Source organism: Dasypus novemcinctus, chromosome 13, assembly GCF_030445035.2.
Source record: "Dasypus novemcinctus isolate mDasNov1 chromosome 13, mDasNov1.1.hap2, whole genome shotgun sequence".
Lineage (NCBI taxonomy): Eukaryota > Metazoa > Chordata > Mammalia > Cingulata > Dasypodidae > Dasypus > Dasypus novemcinctus.
The window spans coordinates 40,846,152-40,869,222 of record NC_080685.1 but is presented as its reverse complement, the minus strand read 5'-3'; the positions used below and the strand labels follow the sequence as shown (position 1 = coordinate 40,869,222).

At 34.2% G+C, this 23,071-nt stretch overlaps 1 protein-coding gene across 3 annotated transcripts in view; it reads right to left on the bottom strand.

Moving 5' to 3' along the window:
• NUF2 (NUF2 component of NDC80 kinetochore complex) overlaps window positions 1-22,839 on the bottom strand; it is a 34,894-nt gene extending 12,055 nt beyond the window's left edge. Inside the window, exons 1-10 of one of the 3 annotated variants that reach the window (XM_004451630.5) lie at window positions 22,652-22,839; window positions 19,676-19,818; window positions 18,311-18,385; window positions 16,643-16,719; window positions 15,619-15,680; window positions 6,358-6,455; window positions 5,118-5,191; window positions 3,111-3,207; window positions 2,755-2,817; window positions 142-279 (exon numbers count right to left, since the gene is read on the bottom strand). In XM_004451630.5, the coding sequence (XP_004451687.1) occupies window positions 142-279; window positions 2,755-2,817; window positions 3,111-3,207; window positions 5,118-5,191; window positions 6,358-6,455; window positions 15,619-15,680; window positions 16,643-16,719; window positions 18,311-18,385; window positions 19,676-19,798 (807 nt within the window). In that variant the 5' untranslated portion in view covers window positions 19,799-19,818; window positions 22,652-22,839. Of the gene's footprint in view, window positions 1-141; window positions 280-2,754; window positions 2,818-3,110; window positions 3,208-5,117; window positions 5,192-6,357; window positions 6,456-15,618; window positions 15,681-16,642; window positions 16,720-18,310; window positions 18,386-19,675; window positions 19,819-22,647 lie in introns of all 3 variants that reach the window. The other 2 variants (XM_004451631.5, XM_004451632.5) reach the window with 2 other exon arrangements.
• Between the last annotated feature and the right edge of the window lie 232 nt (window positions 22,840-23,071).

The window sequence follows — 23,071 nt, the reverse complement described above, 5'->3', positions numbered from 1 at the left end:
TTAAAGGGTCACAAATTAGAGACAAGGTTGAAAAGTTTAAAAGGAAGAGAGGTATATAAATAATCCAGAAATCAGAAAACTAACATTTGTTTAAATAAGTATTTATTAACAAAAAAGCATTAAAATAAAAAGGAAACTCACCCTGGAATTTTTAAGCTTCTGTACGGTATCTTTCATTTTTTCTTTGTAATTCTTTAGCTTTTCTGGGGAATCTACAATTTTTGCTTTCAAACTCTCTTCTACTTCTTTCAAAGAAACCATTGACAGTTTTAGTTCATTCTGTCGAGAAAACATTTTTATATATTAGATATAACACTAAAATTGTTGATTTACCATTACAGTGATGGAAAAAAAACAAAGAACAAAGAAATCAGGCCCATATTTGCTATAAAGGTGGTAAAATTAAAATCTGACCACATCACTCTCTTGTTTAATTCCTCAAATTTGATTACAGGCCAAAGATTGTGCTCCTTTGCATGATATTCAAAGTCTTTCATTATTTAGTTCTTACTTTCCTTTCCAGTCTAATCTCCCCACAATCTGATAATAGTCTTAAGTATGGACAATTAAAAATGCTCTCTTTGATCACTTATTCTCTTAGAATATTATCATTCCACTCCTGTCTGTATGGCAAATTTCTATCCTTGAAAATCTCTGCTCCCAGTTCTACTCCATTCCTTATATAAACAATATGATTATTATAAATGCAACATTTAGTATTATTGTATATTTAATGTCTTTCCTAATTGACTGAGCAAGTTGGGGCTGGAAACAGTTAACTTTGTTCTCTCAGTACAAGGTAATAACACTGAGAAGTGTTCATGTAGAATCAAAACAAATTCCCTTCTCAGTTTCAAAAGTGAAAGTAACCATTTGGGAAATTCTCTTAAAACTTTACTGCAATTATGTCAAAAGAAAATTCATATGAACCTCCTTCCCAAATAGCTGTTGGTAAATCATGTTTACATCGCACTGGGACACTCTACAACTCTATGTACTGACATGGAAAGATTAAACGAGAAAAGCATTTTATAGATCAATACAAAACACAAGCTCATTTCTATAAAAACAAAACAACAAAATAACTACACATACCATATGAATCTTTATATGTACATGGAATGTCATGGAAAAAGGATTGAAAGGATGTTGCCCCTAAGTGGGGAAGTGGGCTGAGAGAAGAGGGCCTTTCTATTATTTGAGATTTTATAACTGGAATTGTGCCTGTAATTTGTATGGATTTTTTTAACCAACCGCCCGCCCCCCCCGCTCCAAAAGTGTCTTAACTTTTGATAAGCTAACTCAGAGGTCAAAATTGAATGCCTGAAACAATGTATTTATTTTATTCTTGGAATTTATCAAATCACCACACTAACTACTCATGTCCTATAAAACTAGAGATAATTTCCTTGACTTTATCACTTTTCTTTACTTTCATAAAACCCTAAACTTGATATTACAATTAAAAAGTGATTTTGTTTTAACCTAGATTTAAATGGAACAGAAAAAACAGAGTAATAGTATCGAACTATAGTCAATACTACTCTGATCGACACATTTGTCATTTAAAAAGGGTAGCAGGAAATTAAAGAGATACATTATACCAAAGTAAAGTCCAGATGGAGTTACAGCATAAGTGTTAAAATAGGGAAACCATGAAAGTGCAATGAGAAAATATGGGATTAAAAATAAGCTGAGGAATAGGGACAGGCCTTTCTGTACAAAATTTAAAGCCAAAAATCACAAAGGCCATACTTATAAATTTTATTACTTAAAAATGCAAACCTTCTGATGGGAAAAAAAAATTACAAATTTGAAAGACAAATAGATAGCTAATATCCCTAACTTACAAAGTTCCTTATAAAATAAAAAATAAAATAAAATAAGCAAAGTACAAAAACAGGTAGTTTACAAAATAAGAAATACCAATAGCCATTGAATAAGAGAGTCAAAGTCAATGAAATAAAAGAAATGAACATTAAAATGAGGTCCCTTTATTTCTGATAAGAGTGAAAAATATTTTTTTTAAAAGTCAATTTTATCAAGGGTTCAAAGGAAAGGAACACTATCATATTCTACTGGTATAAATGTAAACTGGTATCTTTCTGGAAGTTAATCTGGCAATGTGGGTCAATTTTAATTGTGTATAGCACTGGACTCAAAAAATTCTATATTTAGGAACTTATCCCAAGATGAAAAGCAGCCAGGTACACAAATATATATATGTACATGAGTATCTGTGTAGCAAAAATACATGCATATTTACTTTTGAAAACAAAAAAATTAGTATCAATGCGATTGCCCAACATTAGGGGATTAGAAGGCTCCCAGCATGGTACTTATAATGCCCAACCATAAGCAACAATTAAAATAATGAGGATCTACATCACCATCATAGCTATTCAAAGCATATTGCTTAGTTAAAGAAAAAAAGGAGGTTTGAAAACATATAAACTGTATTATCATATATATAAAATTACATATATATGTGTATTTTCATAGAAAAATGTAATCTATGATATACATTAGGTTACGTGGTGAGATTTCAGGTGATTTTTAGTTTCTTCCTATATTTCTGTGTTTGCATATTTTTAAAATAGTAGTCAAATAATATATTTAAATGGAAAAATTGTTATTTTCATTTTGAGGGAAAAAAGATAAAAGAAATGTACTTGACTATAACAATGTACACATTTAAATTACTCCACACAATAACTACAGACCTTAAGGCCAGTTAAGTGAAAAGATACTTACCAAGCGCTTGGTTTTCTCTGAAATATCTGACTTCTTTTGAGAATTTCCTTCTTGAAGCACTATCTTAGGGAAAAAGTAAGCAACTGATTCATAATGATTCAAAAAACATTTAATCACTCAATGCTTTCTAAGAAAATAAAGGTAAGAAATAAGAGTTAAATGGATTCGAACAGAAATTATCAAACTTATGTTCATAATGCCTATAGGCCAAAAGAAATATCTGATGGTTTCTTTATTAAGTAGTAAGTCCAAATAACTGCATAAGTAGTTTATGTCCTAACAACTTATTAGTCCTTTGAAAACTTACACAGTTTTGAAAAAAAAAAAGTTTAAGGTTTCTAACAATAGATTCTTACTGTTTTTTGACGAAACTCCTGATTCAGTGATTGCTGCAGCTCCTGAATATCATCCGAAAGCTGCTTGAATTCTGCTTGCTCTTCAACTGGAACAGAACTAAACACAGCAAATAGATAAAATATTTCATCTGCTTATAAATATACCCTTTCTGCCTGTGTCTTCCCTTCTCCAGTTTAATGCTAATTACTCCATCTCTGTTCTGGCTCTCATCTCTTTACATCTCTTCCATTCTACTATTAATAGTTCTTCTAATCAGCATTTAAATACGTTCAAGTCTCTTCCATATGCATGTTCTCAACTTTAGTTTTTGCCTATCAGATACAGGAAATTTGGTATAGAATTATTTTAATTTTCCTTTCCCTGATTGCTAGTGAATTTAACGATCTTTTCGTATTTTTAACTATTCATTTGCATTTATTCGTCTATAAATTCTTTGTTTATATCTTTGCCCATTTTTCTACCAAGTTATCTTAACAGGAACTCTTAGCATACTAGGAATATTACATGGGCTTTGTTATTAAAGATATTAATGTTTTGCTGCATATGTTGCAAATATTCTCTCCCAATTTGCCACTTTTCTTTTGACTTCTAATATCTCCCTCCTATCCCCAGTCTTCATCTTACTGCTGCCTATGAAGTCAATTTTTACCAGAGGCATGTTAGAAAAGCTCCTATCAGAAATAGATAAACTCAAATATATCAACAAATTAGAGGGGATAAAAAAGAAATCCTTCTGTTCAAAATCAATAAATATAAGGCCAAGAAATCACAATTCTTGAGTGTTTCTTTCTTCTAGTTTACCTATGAATCAAAAACAAAAAAACCCAAAAAATCCCACAACTCTGTAGTGGTTTGAAGCTGTGTGTACCACAGAGAAACACATTTCTACATTTAATCCATTCCTATGGATGTGAAACCCATCATAAGTTGAACTTTTTGATGAGGTTACTTCAGTTGCCCAAACAGGATGGGTCTTAATCCTAACACTGGAGTCTTATGAGCCGAATGAATTCAGACATGAGAGAGAGAAAGCTATAGGAAGCAAGAAGCTAAAATAGAAACCAGAAGAGAAGGAAGAGACCAGGAAGCACCACCACGTGCCTTGTCATGTGACAGAGGAACCAAGGATCACTAGCAGCTAGCCCCAGAACACCAGTCTATGGGAAGAAAGCACTGCCTTGATGATGCCTTGATTTGAACTGTTTCCCAGCCTCAAATTGTGAGTGAATAAACTCCCATTTTCAATCCATCTCATTTCATGGTACTTGTTTAAGCAGCCTGGGAAACTGCTTTGATGGATGGAAAAAAATCCATAAAGTTATTACTCATCTACTTAAGACTAATACTACCAGATATAATTTTGGAGAGTAACTTAATGGCTTTAAACAAATCAGGCGTTCACACTAAGAAAGAAGTGTAAAAGAATATTATATAAAGAGTATTAGGATTGAATCATGTCCCCTACAAAAGGCATGTTTAGCTCCCAACCCCTGGTCCTGTGGGTGTGAGCCCATTTGTAAATAGGACCTTGGAAGATGTTATTAGTTGAGGTGTGCCCAAGCTGAATGAGTGTGGGCCTTCATCCAATATGGCTGAGGTCCTTAGAAGTAAAGGAAAATGGACATGGGGAAGAAGCCACAGAGAGCAGCCAGAAGTTAACAGAACCCAGAGAAAAAAGAAGACATAACCATGTACATTGCCATGCAACAGGAAAGTCAGGAACTCAAAGATACTGACCCCAGGAGGAAGCAAGCCTTCTAGCCTCTAAAATTGTGAGCCAATCAACTCCTGCTGTTAAGCCAACCCATCATATGGTGTTTGTTTTAGCAGCTAAGAAACTAATACAGAGATTTAAGAGAAAAACTAGTTTTTCTTTTTTAGATAAGAAACATTCTGCTATTTGGTAAGGAAGGAAAAAAAGGCTCAAGGTAGACTGACAGGTTGTAAAATATTACAATACATATTGCATTTTGATAGTGAATATTATTTGTAAACCTCCCACTTACTCAAGTCTCTCCAATTTCATTAATGCCTCTTGGTATGCGGTGTTTAACTGCTGCATTTTGTCCACAGAGGATTTCTATTAAAGCAAATTTAATAATCTCATATTAGTGTTTTTCAACATAATCAGTTAAAAAAAAATCTGCAAGCACAGACTGAAAATGATTGTTCACTCTACAGTTTTCAATATCAGAAATAAGAAATTTAGATTCTCATTAACATCCATGAAGTGCCTAAGTGAATTAGGAATTTGTTTACTTAACAAAAATATTGAGTTCTTACTATAATTAGGTACTTTGCTAGGTTCTGGGAACTCCCAAAAAGATTAATTTATAGTTCCTCCACTTAAGTAGTTCATTCTCCTTAAAGAGACAGATACATGCATGAGGAGCTACAATGCAAACTATTACAATATAACAGGAACCAAGAAAATTGACATCCAAACCAACGTGGGTATAGGCTGGGGAGGAGGAGCATAGAAGACTTCCTAGGCATGATGGTAGATGTCTGAGCTGTAGCTTCAAAAGTGAGGAAATATTAGTGAAACAGAATAGCATGTGAAGGTGTGTGTGTGTGTGTGTGTATTAGTAGTACATGCATATGTAAGCTTTGGTGAGTGTGTTTAGTGGATATTTATCTACATGGCTTAGCATAGTTGGAGATTAAGGTTTAATTGTTTGGTGTTATTCTGGTAATTTTCTAAAAGTAGATACACCAAAACTGAGAACTAATGTGAACAAATCACACAGATGACACAAAATCATTCCAAATTCTCTAACTGTTGAGGGATGGAAAATGAATTTCTATCTGTTAAAGAGCCTTGGACTGAATCTTATATTATTAATAAATTTACATTATTATTTAAAAGGCAAATAATTATACTTTTAATATAATTATTTTAAATAATTATTCAAATACACTATACTATGCATGCAAACTCCAAAGGGAAAAAAATGTGGATTCTATCAATATTCTCTTTCCTTACACTTTGTAACATATACAAAGGAGCCCCAGCTGTAAAATTAAAACAAACAGAAACCAAAACACAGCCTCTCTCTAATGTTACCAAATACAAAATAAAATCTCATTCTGAGACATGCTATTAACATTAAGTAAAACCTGCAACTTCTTAAGTTTTCTAAAGGCCATACAATTTGACACCTGTGACCAACATTTTGAAACAGATTTATAGTTCAATAATGTTACTAATCTGATATGTAACCCCAAAATGTGTTTAAATCTTACATATTGCCAAAGAAACTCCATATATGTCTCACGGCATGCTTCTCTGAAGTGAATAAAGTTGATAATGCCACTTAAAAATCGACTTGTCCGTTTTGTTTCTAAAGCAGAAAGTAAGACTCTTAAAATAATTCTCTTGAAACAACAAAATATAAAAGTGAAAATCCTCTCCTATTCATTGTATATAGGATAAAACTGTGTATATGCCATAATTAACCAAAATTCAGAACACATTTTCTAACTTGAAGATCAGTATTATCTTTTCATTAACAACCTGAAACAAAAGGTGAACTAGGACTTCCATTTCTGGCTTTGAGGTAACAACTGGGACCTCATTTACCCTCCTCCCTCAAGTAAGCAGAATGCCAAACAAAATGTATGAAACAACAGACTTTAGACCCTGGATAACAGGCAATTCAAGAGACATGGAACAAATGACATAAAAACCTTTGATGTACCAGCTCCCTAATGGACGGTTTTCAGGCTGTACCACAGGGAGGGGGAACACAAACAGAACTTGGGGGCTGTCTGAGTCAAGTAGAGCTTAGAGTTTAGAGAGTCCAAGGCAGCTAGAACTTGTGGGACTGAGTAATGGGAAGGTGGGAACTGCAAAGAAAAAGAATTCTGGATATCTGCAGAGGTGTCTCCTCAATTTTTCAGCTGTATACTAATCGGTGCATGAATGTGAAGAAACCACTACAACCAGGAAAAGAATCAAAAACATTTTAAAAAATATAGAAAAATCCAGTACCCAACAATGTAAAATCTACAACATCTGACATCCAATAGAAATGACCAAGCATGCAAAGAAACAGGAAAATATGATCCATAACAAGGAGAAAAATCAATCAATTGAAACATATCCGGAAAACAGAAATAGTGTACATAAGGATGTGTTAAAAATACATCCCATTTGTTCAAGAAGGTAAAGAAAAGCATGAACATGATGAGGAGATTAAAGGAAGATTAAAAGGATAGTGAAGTTGAAGACACAGCAATAGAAACTATCTAAAATGGAGCCCAGAGAGAAAACAGAGGGAAAAAAATGAATAGAGAATCTGTGAGCTATGGGACAATATCAAGTAGCATAGCAAATGTGTAATTGAAATCCCACAAAAAGGAGGGGCAGAAAAAACTTTTATGGAATAGCTGAATATTTTTCAAATTTGACAAAAACTATTAACATAGTTAAAGAGGTGAACAAACCCTCAGCAGAGAAGGGAGGGGAGGGAAGCTCATTATAATCAAATTGCAGAAAACCAGAAATAAACAGAAAATCTTAAAAGCAGCCAGAGGGGAAAAATTGATATATTATGTGTGGGGAAATAAAGATAAGAAGGATAGCAGACTCTCATCAGAAACAATGCAAGCCAGAAGACAACAACACAGTATCTTCAAAGCACCAAAAGAAGTTGTCAATTTAGAGTTCTCTACTCAACATTTCATTTTCAAAACTGTAGGTGAAATACACACTTTTTAAATCAGCACTGTAAGAAATGTTAAATGAAATTCTTCAGGCATAAGGAAAATCATGCCAGATAGGAACATAAATCTACTTAAAAGAATGTAAACATAAAACACCATTTTTCCTCATTCAAAAAATCTCTTTAAAAGATAACTGAAGCAAATCTAAAAAGAGTGTATCAAGCAGTTTATTATGTAATATCTATAGAAGTAAAATTAATGACAACAGCACAAAGGCCAGGAGTGGGGAAAATAAGGCATAATATTATTTGAAATTAAAACATAATGTTTTATATATACATACACATTAAGCCCTGGAGCATTTAGTAAAAGATTTTTAAAAAATAAAAATAGGTTTACCATGATGATGGTAGCACAACATTGTGAATGTAATTAATAGCACTGAATTATATATTTAAACATGGTTAAAAGAGGAAATTTTAGCTTGTATATATGATACTGGAATAAAATTTTTAAAAAACTAGCATAGGACTATACAATACAAACAGGGAACCCATTACAAATAATGGACTATAGTTAATAGTAAAATTATAACATTTTTTTAATGAATTATAAACATACCACACTAATGCAAAGCTTTAATAGGGTGTTAAATGGGAACTCTGTAATTTATGTGAGATTTTTCTGTAAGCTTAAACTTCTCTAATTAAAAAAAAAAAAAAAAGATACAGGGCAAGATGGCGTTGGAGTTGGCAGGCAGGGTTCAACTCTCTCTAAAAACAATGGAGAAAGAGCCAAAAGCAGTCTAGGGAACCTACTTTGGGGATCAGAAGATCAGAACAGTGCTTCACAACTCCCAGGAGGGTGAAAGACAGAGAGACAAAGAACCCAAAACAAACATGAATTACCAAACCCCTAGGGTGGCCAGGAAGGGCTCCACAAGATATTAAGCTGGAGAACACCAAAAGCTCGCTGCAGCTGACTAAGAGGGGGAGGGACGTCTTACTCTCTGCCAGCTGATACAAGGGAAATGGGAGGGCAAGTAAGGGGGTTTTTCTTCAGTGAATTCAGCCAGCCAGCAGAGCCTTCTTTGACTCTCCCCTCTGGCCAGACCAAAACACAGGAAAATGGAGACTGAAACACCTCAGTGGAATGGTGCGCTGTTGAGGACAATCTGCTGGCCAGTTTGGAAATTGCATGGACAAAAACTGCTGTGGTTCTTTCTGTACCCCAACTCCTGGGAGAAAATCTGCAACCCATTAGTGAGTCCCTGGCTCAATTTTGATAACTTAAGCTGGGCCATTTTAAAGATTTAAAATAAACTGAACCAAATATCAAATAAGAGCTGTACAAAAACAAGAAAACAATAGACAAGAGAGAGAAATTGGCCATCAGAGTAAATTCACCAATATATTCAAATGCCTAGACATCAGCAAAAAATTACAAGCCATACTACAAAGTAGGAAGTGATGGGCCAGTCAAAGGAACAAACAAAAATCCTAAAGCTAAAGAGATAAAGGATATTAAAAAAGACACTGGGTGAGCATAAAGAAGAATTTGAAAGCCTGCAAAGAAAAGTAACAGACCTTATAGGAATTAAAAACACAATGGAAAAGATTAAAAGACAGGAAAACAAAAGAGAAGAGATAACCTCAGAGAATGAAAGCAGAAGAGAGGTTCCAGGGGTGGGGGTGGAGCAATGTGGAGTTATGGTTGAATGGCTATGAATATCTGTTTAGGATAGTGGAAATGTTCTGGGAGTAGATGGTTGTAAAGGATACACAAGATTGTCAATGTACTTAATGTCACAGAATTGTGCACTTCAGATGTAGTTAAAATGATTTTTATGTGATGCCTAGTTGACCGCAATAAAAAAAGTGAAAAGAAAAAAAGTAAATGTGACAGACTAAGAAATCTTTAGTTAACAGAGTTTGAAAACAGTATCTATAAAGATAAATGTAAAATCATTTTTTCTGCACTGAATTTACAGAGTTTTAGTAATTAAACTTTACTTAAGTAAGTTTACTAAACTTAATTTTAGTAGCCATCTGCCTTGGGTCAGATTTACCATCCCTGAGCTGAGCCTGAGCTGAGCACTTGGGTCAAAGTTACCATCCTGGGGGTAGAGCTCCCCTCTCAAGGCATTCCTTAGGAGGCCCCAGTCAGATTCAGGACACAGGAACTGTGAGAGCTGTATTTCAGAGCTACAAGGAAGTTTTAGGATAATGGAAGCTTCTAATGAATTACTCTTCAGGTAACTTCTTCAATGAAAACATTAATTGTTAGTGGCATAATTTTGTGAATATAATCAATATTACTGAATTGTACACTTAAGTGTTTAAAATGGGAGATGTATGTGTTGTATATATGTTACAGTAATTTAAAAAACAAACAAATACATTAATTGTAACTTTTGGATACATCAAAGGTAACACCCTACCTACACAGGATGGTGTGACCTTTGGTGCCTTGTGACAGTGCAGCTACTGAGAAATAAAGTCTAAGCCTATGAAGGTGCTGCAGGGAAAAGGATTTGGAAAATACCAAATACCAAATACCATTTTAACCATTTTCAAAAAAATAAAAAATAAAATAAAATAAAAATGACCCAGAACTGACACAGATGTTAGAATTTAAAAAGATATAGCTGATGAGCTGGTAATGAACATAAATGGAATACATCTTCTATATACTTGTTATTATGTAAAATAAAATATATTCCAATAAACCAAAAGAATGCAGGAAGAGGGAAAAGAATAGGGCAAATAAAAAAAACAAAAAAGCATAATGGTGGCTTTAAACTGAGACATAAATAATTACATTAAATATATAAGTGGTCTAAATGCTCCAATAAAAAAGGCAGAAATAGTGAAACTGGATTAAATAAACAAGATCCAACTATAAGCGCTCTATAAGAAATCTAATTTTAATATAAAGACACAGATAGGTTAAAAATAAAAGGATAAAATGTCCTAGTGACATGAATAGAAAAAGTTAGAATGGTTATGTTAATATCAAACAAAGTAGTTTTAGGATAAAGAATGTGTCATCAAAAGGAGATAACAGAAGAGCAGGTATAGGTCAGTGGTTGACTGCCTGCTTTGCATGTACAAGGTCCCAGATTCAATCCCTGCTACCTCCTAAAAAAACAAAGGACATAATTCTAAATGCGTATGCCTCTAATAATAGAGCTTCAAGATAACATGAAGCCAAAACTGAAAGAAACAATCTCAACTGAAGATTTCCACCTTTCTATCAATAGTTCATAGAACCATGAGCAGATAAACGGTCAGGATACAGAAGACTTGAACAACACTATTAAATATGTGGATCAAATTAAAATGTAAAGAACAATCCACCCAATAACAGAATACATATTCTTTTCAAGTACACACAGAATATTAACCAAGACAGATCATGAAGTAGGCTGAATAACAATTTCTGAAGCTAGGAGTCCTAATTCCTAGAACCTGTGCATGTTACTTTATATGGCAAAGTGGCTTTGCAAATGTAATTACGTGAAGGATTTTGGAATGGCAAGATTATTCTGGATTATTAGGGTGGGCCCTAAAGGCAATCACAAATGTCCTTATTAGAATGGAGGGAGATTTGACAACAGACAAAAGGCAGAAATCAATGAGGCAATGGAAGCAGAAAGAGTTTTAAAGATGTTCCACTTCTCGCTTTGATGATGGAGAACAGGCCAGGAGTCAAAGAATCCAAGGAATATAGCTTTACAAGCTGGAAAAGGCAAGGAAATGCATTCTCTCCTAGAGCAATCTAAGGGAGTGCAATACTGGTGATTCCTTGGCTTTTTGGCTCAATGAAATATATTTCAAAATTCTGACCTCCAGAGTTGAAAGAGAATAAATGTATGTTGTGGTAATTTATTATAGCAGCCATAGGAAACTATATTCTGGGCCATAAACTAAATTAGAAAAAATTTAAATGGATTTAAGTATATAAACATATAAAGTATGTTCTTTAAGCACAAAGGTATTAAATTACAAATCATTAACAAAGAGCTAGAAAATTGCTAAATGCTTGCAAATTAGATATCACACATAAATAACCCATGGATAAAAGAAGAAATGAAAAGGAAAATTAGAAAATATTTTGTACTGAATAAAAATAAAAACACAACATATCAAAGTTGGTGAGATACAACTGCAGCAGGGTTTAGGGAAGTAGCATTAGCACCAAACTCCTAGATTAGCGAAGAACAAAGGTCTGAAATTAATGCTCTCAGTTTCCACCTTAAATAAAACTCGAAGAAAAAAAAAAAGGCAAAATTAGCATGAGGAAAGAAATCAATAAAATAGCAGATATAGAACAGAAAAATCAATGAAACCAAAAGTTGGTTCTTTGAAAAGACTGACAAAATTGATAAACCTCTAGCCAGACTGGTCAGGGCAAAAAAAAAAAGAAGACACAAATTACTAATGTAAGGAATGAGAGAGAGGAGGGACATCACTATTGACCCCACAGATATTTAAATGGTAAGGGAATATTACAAACAACTTTGTTAAATAAAGAGGCCAACTTAAATAAAATGAATAAATTCCCTGCAAAAGAGAAACTACCAAAGTTCATCCAGGAGCTTTAGAAATAAACAACCAGATTATCCCCTCATCTATAAAAAATTAAATTAATAATTTAATACCTTCCCACACAGAAAAACTCCAGGATCAGATCACTTGTAAATTTGAGCAAACATTTATAGAAGAAATTACACAAGTTTTACAAAACTATTAGTGAAAACGGAAAACAGAAACTGCCTAAATTCATTCTAAAAGGCCAGCATTACTTTAATACTCAGATCATTCATTGCAATGATATTATAAGAAAACTACAGATGAATGTATCTCATAAACATACACAAAAAAAAATCTACCAAAAAAATTGGCAAATCAAATCGAGCAGGATATTACAAATATAATATATTATAACCAAATGGGGTTCATCCAGAATGCAAGGTTGGTTTAACATTTAGAAAAATCAAACAATGTAATTCACTAGCCTAAAAAAGGGGAAACTACATGGTTATATTACTATGCAGAAAAACATTTGGTAAAATTCAGTAACTATTCATGAGAAAAACTCTTAGCAAACTAGGACTGGAAAAGATGTTCACCTTGATGAAGGGTATCTAAAAAAATCCTATAATTAACAATATATTTAATGATGAAAGACAGAATGCTTTCCCCCTAAGATCAGGAACAAGATAATGATATCTACTCTCAGCTACTTCAACTCAATATAAATATAGAAGTTGAAGACAATGCAGAAGGCAAGAAAAAGAAATAATAGGCATCTCTATTGAAAAGAAGTAAAATTGACTTTGTTATCAACCAACATAAATGTAGAAAATCCTAAGAAATCTACCAAAAAAAAAAAAAGCTACTAGAAATAGTAAGTGAATTTTTAGCAAGATCACAGGATACAAGGTCAATATATAAAATCTATTTCTCAATACAAGGAATAATCAGAAATTTGAATTAAAAAATTATAATTTTTTAAAAATTTGAGTGCTTTTGAATAAATTTAACAAAATGTGTACAAGACCTGTGCTCTGAAATTTATAAATTATTGTTGTGAGAAATGAAAGACCACCTAAATAAATGGAGAGATATAATACGCTCAAGGATCAGAAGATCCATTATTAAGTTGTTCATTATTCCCAAAATGAACTATACATTTAGTGTAATCTCAAGTAAGATCCCAATAGGATTTTTTGGAGGGTAGAAAGTGACAAGCTGATTCTAAAATTTCTACGGAAATGCAAAGGACCCACAGTAACCATAGAAATTTTGAAAAGGATTAAATTGGAGAACTTACACTGCCTGATTTCAAAACTTAATATAAAGCTAAAATAATTAAAGTAATATGATTGGTGTAAAGGTAGATATACAGCTCAATGGAGCATAAAAGCAAGCCCAGCAAGTGGTGGAATATTTTGATATTCATATGCAAAAAGAAAAAACAAAAACAAAAACACCTAACCTTTACTGCACACCATGTACAAAAATTCAAACATTAAACAATAAAAGCTAAAACTATAATACTTTAAAAACAAAATGTAGAAGTAAATCTTAGTGGCCTTGGATTAGGCCAAGATTTCTTAATTGGACACACACAAAATAAATAGTTTTATGAGCCACAAAAGAAAAAAATTGATAAATTACACTCTTCAAATTTTAAAATTATATTGCTCTTCAAGAGATACTGTTAAGAAAATGAAAAATCAAGTAACAGACTGGGGAGAAAATATTGCATAACATATATTTGATAAACATTTTTTTTCTGAAATACCTGAAGAAGCCTTACAACTTAATAAGACAAGCAATTGCATTTTTTTAAAATGCACAAATGACTTTTAACAGACACTTCACCAAAGAAGATATATGGATAGCAAATAAGCAGATGAAGATATGTTCTTCATTATTAGTCATGAGGGAAGTACAAATTAAAATGGGTTCTACCACACACCCTCTTGAATGGCTAAAATTAAAAAATGAAAATATGAAGTGGAGGATGTGGAGTAACTGAAAAGTTCATACAGCACTACTGTTGGTAATGCAAAATGATATAGCCACTTTAAAAAGTTGGGCAATTTTCTTAAAAAATTAAGAATATACTTACTACATGAACCAGCAATTCCACTCCTAGGTATTTCCCAAGAGAAATGAAACCACATGCCAACACTAATTGTATGCTAATGTTTACAATAGCTTGTTCCTAACAGTGAGAAAATGGAAACAATTAAGTGGTATATACCCACAATAGAATACTAGTTCAAAGTTAAAAAGAAAGTACTAATAAGGGTAATAACATGGATGAATCGCAAAACCATTATGCTAACTTAAAAAGCCAGACACTAAACACTATGGATTGTATGATTTTGTTTACATGAAATTCTAAAAACGCAAAACTATAGTAATAGAAAGCAGATGAGTGGTTGCCAGGGGCCAGGGGTGGCCAAAGGAGACTAAATGCCAAGGGATCTGAGGGAATTTTGGAAAGTCATTGGAAACGGTCTGTACATGATTACAGTGGTAGTTACATGACTGTATACATTAACTCTCATCCAATTATAGACATAAAATGGGCAAATTTTATCATATGTAAATTATACATCAATAAAACAAAAAAAAGCAGAGCTGAAAAAAAAACAAATTTTAAAAATAACACACAAGTCTCATAACTCAAAATAATGTGATATATAATATCGGAGTCAAATAATTTAAGAACATTTAAATAAATCTAGAATTTTACATTCTGATACAATAACTGACTACTTTTATCATAGTGCTAAAAGATAACTCTTGATGGCAGAAAGGAATGGTTACATTTAATAAAATTAGTATGAAGAATGTACTCTGCAACATCACACTTTGCACATTATTCATATTTTCAAATTAACAGAACATTCTTTAAATGTTAGGTGTTAAGAAAAATTATCAGAAAAACAGCTTTTATGTAGATATAAAAGGAAAAAAAATTCCAATGATAAATATTTTTAAAAAATCATTCTTAAGTGACAAACTAGTCTAAAAGCCAATTATGAACATTAACTTTAACCTAGAAAATAATTCTAAAATACAATATAAAAATCCTATGCCAGAAACCAAGAAAGCATTCATTTTAAAGCTCTACCTTGCTTCCATCTACTGAGCATCTTCAATGTACTAGTTGTAGATATAATCATTTAGAGAAAATAAATGCTATAAATATGAACTTCTACATCGTAATTTCCTTTACATTTTTATATTTATCAGTGAAAGGATGAAATATTAGATTAAAGCCAGATATTAAAAACTGTTCTAAATTTTAACTTACTTGGATATAAAATATCAGCAATCTCAAAGTCATTGACCCGACAGATGGGCAGAAATGAGTCCCTTGAAGACAAAATGGAGAAAGAATACTGAGGAGTATGTTGCAAATTATAAACTAAGTCATAATATACAAATATATATTTTCAGAAAGAGATTTATGAATACATTTCTCAATGTAAAAAAACTAAGTCAGAGTCTACTACAATACATAATCTTATAGCACTGAAATCTACTTTATCTAAATATTATGCAAGTATTTCTGCAATATCAAGATACAGCTATCAATTCTAATGAACAACATACATTCTAAGAAGCAATAAGCCTCTTAAAAAGCTCAAAACATTTCACAAAAATAGCAAACAATCTTAGATTTACAACATCTCTGAACTTCAGTTGAAAGCATCCTAAGAAACTACTGGCAGTTGAGGCAGTAAAGTATGTTAGGTAGAAATTTACACTTTTAAATATACATAAACGGAATGGATAGGGAGATGGTAGAAATTCCTTCACAAAGAAAATCATGTCGTTAAGAAAGTTTAATGTAATGTAAGTATTTATATAGACTAAGAAAATAAACTGGGAAGTGGTTGTGACTCAATGGGAAACAGCTGTGGCTCAAATGATGGCGCGTCCACCTACCATATCCAGGGTTCGGTACCCAGGGCCTCCTGACCCAAGTGGTGAGCTGGCCCACATGCAGTGCTGCCTTGTGCAAGGAGTGCTGTGCCACACAGGGGTGTCCCCCATGTAGAGGTGCCCCACACGAAAGGAGTGCGCCCCGTAAGGAGAGCCGCCCAGTGCGAAAAAAGCACAATCTGCCCAGTAGTGGCCAACATGTGGAGAACTGACATGGCAAGATGATGCAACAAAAAAAGTGACATGGTTTCCCAGTGCCACATAACAAGAATGCAGGCGGACACAGAGGAGCACACAGCAAATGGACACAGAAAGCAGACAACAGGGGGTAAGGGGAGAGAAATAAATAAAATAAATCTTTAAAAAAAAATAAACCACTCTTTACTCACAGATGAATAAATAAATTGCTGACTGGTAAAAAACCTTCCATTATATGTGGATACATGACTTCAGAGTTCACTGGCATCTAAATGTAATAAATCACAAATCTAAGTTACACACTGAGACAAAAAGAAAAAATTTCAACCTCAAGAAATTGTAATTATATATTAAAATGAAAATATATTACATTACCATTAAACTAAAAAAGTAATGAAGACCTTAGAACAAAACTAGAGTTGTCATTAATATTAATAAGGCTAGGCTCAGAGTGGGTGATCAAGTTTTTTCCAATGAATGAAAAAAATAAAAGTGATGGTTCGCATTTATTGAATATCAGACCATGCCAAATATTTTACATATTTACAACAACTCCATGAGACAGTGATCAGACAAAGAAGCTAAGCATTAACAAGTTTCAAAGCTAGTAAGTGGAAAGTCTTTGATCTTAACATGTAATCCTACTGTTAAGATCCCAAAGGCATTATATTTTTTAGTGCATCTTCATATGATGCTTTGATGATTTAACAACAGATTACAAATAATGATCTTCCTTGATGGATATACCCAATCTCATAAAAGTATAGTTGCCTCATTACAACTGTTTTCAGTTTTACTGCCTATCTTCTACTCTAATTTGTGAGTCCTTCCTTAGAAGAGAACAATATCTGTGAAGGTTTTGCTGCTGTTTATTAAAGTCTCTGAAGACAAGCCTGTAAATCTGTAAATAATTGTATAGCATGAATAATTTGTAAGTATCACATAGGTCTTTTACAATAGTTTTTATCTTAGCTTAAAAATAAACTAAACCTATAGATTCAGGGAAACCATTATTATGCCTAAAATTCCTTTGCCAGTTGATGTTGATTTTATACAAGCCTTTGAATTCATTAAAAATAGAATCATGTTGTAATGTAATTGTAGCAGTTTGATACGGTTATGAATTCCAAAAATAGATACTGGATTATGTTTGTAATCTGGTCTGTACCTGGGTATGATTAAAGTATGATTAAATTATGATTAGGGTTTTGCTTGGGCCACGTCAGTAGGGTGTTGAGTCTCCACTCCTTGGTGGGTGGGGACTCACAGATAAAAGGCATGGCAAAGGACAGAGTTGGAGAGTTTTTAATGTTGGAGTTTGGTGCTGAAGTCTTAAACTGAAGGTCTGGGAGGTAAGCACACATAGGAAAGTGAAGCAAGCCCCAGGAAGAGAGGAATCCTGAGCTCAGGAAAAAGCAAGCCCTGGGAAGAAAGGAACCCTGAACCCAGAGAGAAGCAAGACTCTGGAAGAGAGGAACCCAGGAAGCCTGAACCCTCGCAGACGTTGGCAACCATCTTGCTCTAACATGTGAAAATAGACTTTGGTGAGGGAAGTAACTTATGCTTCATAGCCTGGTATCTGTAAGCTCCTATCCCACATAAATACCCTTTATAAAAACCAACCAATTTCTGGTATTTTGTATCAGCACCCCTTTGGCTGACTAATACAGTAATTAATACTCTTGACTTGTATCTTAAGAATTGTTAAAATGGAAGATTTTGTTATGTATATATGTTACCACGAAAAAATTTTTAATTTGAAAAATAACATCAGAAACTCCTTATCCTGCAAACCAGGTATGCATCATGAACAGGAGAAATGCAGCAAAAAGACATCATTTTGCCTCATCTTAACCCACCATGTAAAAATGCTCCAGTCGAATTCCATACACTATTTGTAAGGCTCTCATGTAGATCATATGCAAGACTTCAGGCTACAAGAGAAAACAACTTTCAATATGCTGTTGCATGCCTCTGAAGATCACTCTCCTCATTACCATCCAATATTGAGCAAATATACCTAAAGTTGATCCAAGCAACCTGACCACGTTTGGGAATTGAGAAAGTAGGGTAAGTCTTTCAAAATAGGCTGTCAGGCAGCCAGGCAGGTGGTAACAATAATGACATACAGAAGACATATTTTCAAAAATAAGAACTTGCTTGAGGCCTCCAATGTTAACGTTAAGTTGAACACTTTGAACTAAAGGGTATAATTTTAATAGGGTTAAAACGGTAATTTTTAGTTTTATCCTCTAAATCAGTGGTTCTCAAATACTGGCCTATGAGCCTTTTCTATTGGGTGAATAGTAAAGGGAAAACTTCGGAAAAATAAGGTAATTTTTTGTAAAGTTAAATTTATTCAGTTTAAAGGCCTGTCATTTACTCTGAGATTACGCCTTCTATTTTAAAGAATTAAAGGATACCAAGAGTCCTATATCATGAAACCAGATTTTACTACATTATGACTTCACCTGGAGTTTTCTGTGACAAATAAATAGTTTACTTTTGCATTTAATAACTAAAGATATACAGAACAATACCTGGCAAAACCAGTTAATTTACCCCTAAGACATAATCTAAGAACATTAATCTGTAAATTTCCAAAGAAGATTGTTATGAAGCACTTTTTTTGTAGTTGGAAACCACTTGGAATAAGTTCCTTCAAGCTCTACCAATAAATGTTACCTTCAGATCACCTCTTCATTAACAATAATAATAAAATTTAATATAGTTTAATAGGTCTATGGTTTAGAGGCTATTTTTTAAGGAAACAAACATATTAAAGAATTGAATTCTTGATAGGAATAAAGAAGTATCACCAATATAAACTTAATGTTATATTTAAATTATACTGGGTGAGATATTTTCTGGATTAAAACAACAGGTCTATATCAAAGAGAAGGAGGGTACATGCTCTTCTGGCCCCACTCTAGACCTAGTAGCTTACTTTGTTCATAACTACCATCATACCACAAATAACCACAACCACATTTTTTGTTTGTTTGTTTGAGGTACCAGGGCCGGGGACTGAACCCAGGACATTGTATGTGGGAAGCCAGCACTCAACTACTGAATCACACTGATTCCTCTGAGATGGCTTCTTCATTTGCTTTGCTTGTTATTTTTTTAGGAGGCCCGGGGAACTGAACCCAGGACCTCCCATGTGGGAAGCAGGTGCTCAACCATTTGAGCCACATCAGCTCCCCAACATAACCACATTTTACCTTTGGGTTTGGATGAAGATCATTCTTGGAGAGGTTTTTACCATCGGCTCCTGTTAAGATCTTATTGCGAATATGAGTCACAATGTCAGCTACATTATATCTGGGGAAAGACAAAGTTTCCATCTTGGGAGTCTCCTGATAGTCTGAAGTTGTGGAATAAACATAAGCGAAACATGACAGAGTTTTCGTTATCAGAAGCTGATAAATTAAAGGATAAAATTAGTAAGCCAAATTTAACCAGTTCAGCCAAGAAGTAAGGTTTCTATTACCTACAGCTCTCTCTACTTTCCAGGGAAACAACATGATCCCAGAGTTCCACTGTGAATATATTCAGTTTTGCAAACAAATTGAAATGACCCACAATTCTGAAAATCTATTTCTTTAGGCTGCTAATGTTTCTTAGAATACTGGAATTCAAAAGAAGCTTTAGCAACCTGTCTAACCTCTAACAAATGTAGGAATCCATACTAACAATGACTTACAAAAGACTTCTCAGTTCTGCTTGAACTGAGAAGGCAATTTTTCCATTTCAGTATGGCTCTAGTAATTAGATAACTCTTCCTCAGAGAAAACCTGCTTTGTTGTAACTTTTATCTACTTGTCCTATTTCTTATCATTGCAACTATATAGCATATATGAAATTCCTTGTTTCTATAATACCACTTTCCAAAATGTGAAGATATCCTGCCTCTACTCAGCCCTCTCTTCTCATGCTTAAGTATAATTTCTTTAAGTATAGTCACTCATATAGCATTGTTTTTGAAACTTTGCCAACCCACTCACTATTACATTAAACACACTCTTTTTTTTTTTTTATTGACTTTGTAATAATATTACATTAAAAATATATATGTGAGGTCCCATTCAACCCCACCCCCGCACCCCCCCTCTCCCCCCCCCAACAACACTCGTTCCCATCATCATGACACATCCATTGGATTTGGTAAGTACATCTTTGGGCACCTCTGCACCTCATAGACAATGGTCCACATCATGGCCCATACTCTGCTCCATTCCATCCAGTGGGCCCTGTGAGGATCCACGATGTCCGGTGATCACCCCCGAGGCGCCATCCAGGGCAGCTCCACGTCCCAAATATGCCCCCACCTCTCATCTCTTCCTGCCCTTCCCCATACCCATCGTCCACCATGTCCTTAAAACACTATTTTGTCAATGTCTTCTTAAAATGAAATGCCCACACTTAAGGCAAAATTCCAAATACGGTCTGCCTACGGCAGAATATTAATACAATAGGAAATGACCTTCCTTGATCTAGTCTACAACTGTAGCAATTACTGAGAAATATATCTGTATGATCAGTTTAAACCCCCAGAACTTCTTTGTTACCCACTTATATCAAGCCAGAACTTCCACATCTTCTTCTTACTAATTTATTATTCAAATCTTTAGCAAGGATTTGCATTTTTGACTCGTAAAATAATTTCATTATATTCATTTTAATTAACAGAATAACAATTTATTTTATTTAATAGAAAAATTCACAACTTATTCTAAAGTCAGAATGTTTATGAATCTAGATTCTGCTGCCATCACCACACTAAATGTACCTTTTAGCATAAATATGCATTCTATATTTCCATCTACATCATAAATTAAAAATTGTAAAAAAAAAAAAAAAAAAAAAAAAAAGACTGGGCCAAAGAAAGACTGCAGGAAAAAATCACTTTTCTGAAACAGACTAAATCTGGACTAGAGATTATCACAGTCGTGAGGAAAAGTAGAGGTAAAATATCTTCAAAATTAATAATATCACACATTCCTCTCTTCTCAATAATGTCTTGCACAATGCTATCACATTACGCCTTATAAGACACCGAATGCATCATCTGAACAAAAGATTTCAACTACTTACCTTACCCACCACATCAAACTCAAATTTTTCTGCTTGGCTTCTAAAACCTTTTATAATTTAATAATCTAGTGCACTTTCAGCTCCAAGTTGGTTTCCTCCGACTCTTTTCCCAAATTTTCAATGCTTCTTTTGGGATCTCTTCCCAAATCCAACTTTTATCTCTATTTCATAGTAAAATTTCAGTTCCAATTAATTCATTTTTGTGTGTAGAGAAAAGGAGACGGAAGGAGGACGAGAAAGAAAAGAGAGGACGAGGAGAAAAAGAAAACTCCCAACTACAGTTTTAGCTAATTGGTGGGATAAAGTTTATAAATTATTAAATTTTATATAAATAGTATATAAATGATTAAAGTGATCCTCAGACTGCCTTTAAGTAGCAGAGATTAACTGCTCATTATCCTCCTGTTTCTCACTTCATTTGCAACACCAGAATGATAAACAGTGTAGATACTGAAAGAATACCTAAGTTTTTACACACTGTTTTACTAAAACAAATTGGTTTGTAGAAATCACAATTCCAAGAGGGAGAGATTTAGTAAAATGAAACCAGAAATGACTCCCAGTCTCAACGAATTTAGTATAAAGTTTGAACTCATTCACTCAGGGAAAATGATTGTGTGAGGCATACACAACTCCATGCATACATAGCTTTCTTCCGTTAACTTTTGGATTAAGTTTATTTTTCCTTTTGATTTCCTGGTTTTTGAGTTGTTGAAGGAATGTCTGAGCAACGGAGATCTAGTGGGAAGCATCTGCAACCGAATAAAGCCCCCGTACTACCATCCTTCCAAATAAATGTTTTAAAAACCGTAAATACAAGCTTAAATCGACCAGTCTCAGGTCAAGTATCGATGCTGCACCAGACAACATCCATTACTTTCGTAGGGACTGAGCTCAAGTTGTTTCTATAGCTAAAGTCAAATAAAAAGGAACTCTGAGCTCGCCGCCCGCCTCCCAGAGGCTGGATTCTCCAGTCTCCAGCTCAGTGCAGCGCTGAACGAAAACACGCCAGGCCAAGAGTCCTCACTCTTGCCCACGTCTCCAGGGAGAGAGGAGGCCCTCATTCTCCCTCTGTTCTCCCGCGCCGATTCGCGCTCACCTACCGCACCAGTGATCCACAGGAAGGCTGCGAGTTCGGGGAAGGGAGGAGGCGATGTTAAAAAACAAATATGGACCGTTGTTACTTTTCAAACCTGCCGCCTCCAAATAGAAACCCCGCCCCGGTCCTGCAAGCTTACTTCCGCCCCACTGAGCCGGAAGCCTATTAGGCTCAATAGACTAGAGACGGGGTGGGGCTTGCTTTAACGGAGAGCTCTCGGCCCAAGGCGGAACGGATTATCGCGGAGGTGGTATCTAGTCGGAACGTGGGTTCAGCCGGAAATGGGCGCTCAGCGAGTTGCTCCGGTGTTCTTTCAGACCCGTAGGGTATGAGGTGAAGAGTAAAAGCGAATGAAGGGTTTTGGGATACTTGGGCAAAGCTCAGGGTGACAAGGGAAAGAGGACGTGGGGCTCTGAACGGGTCA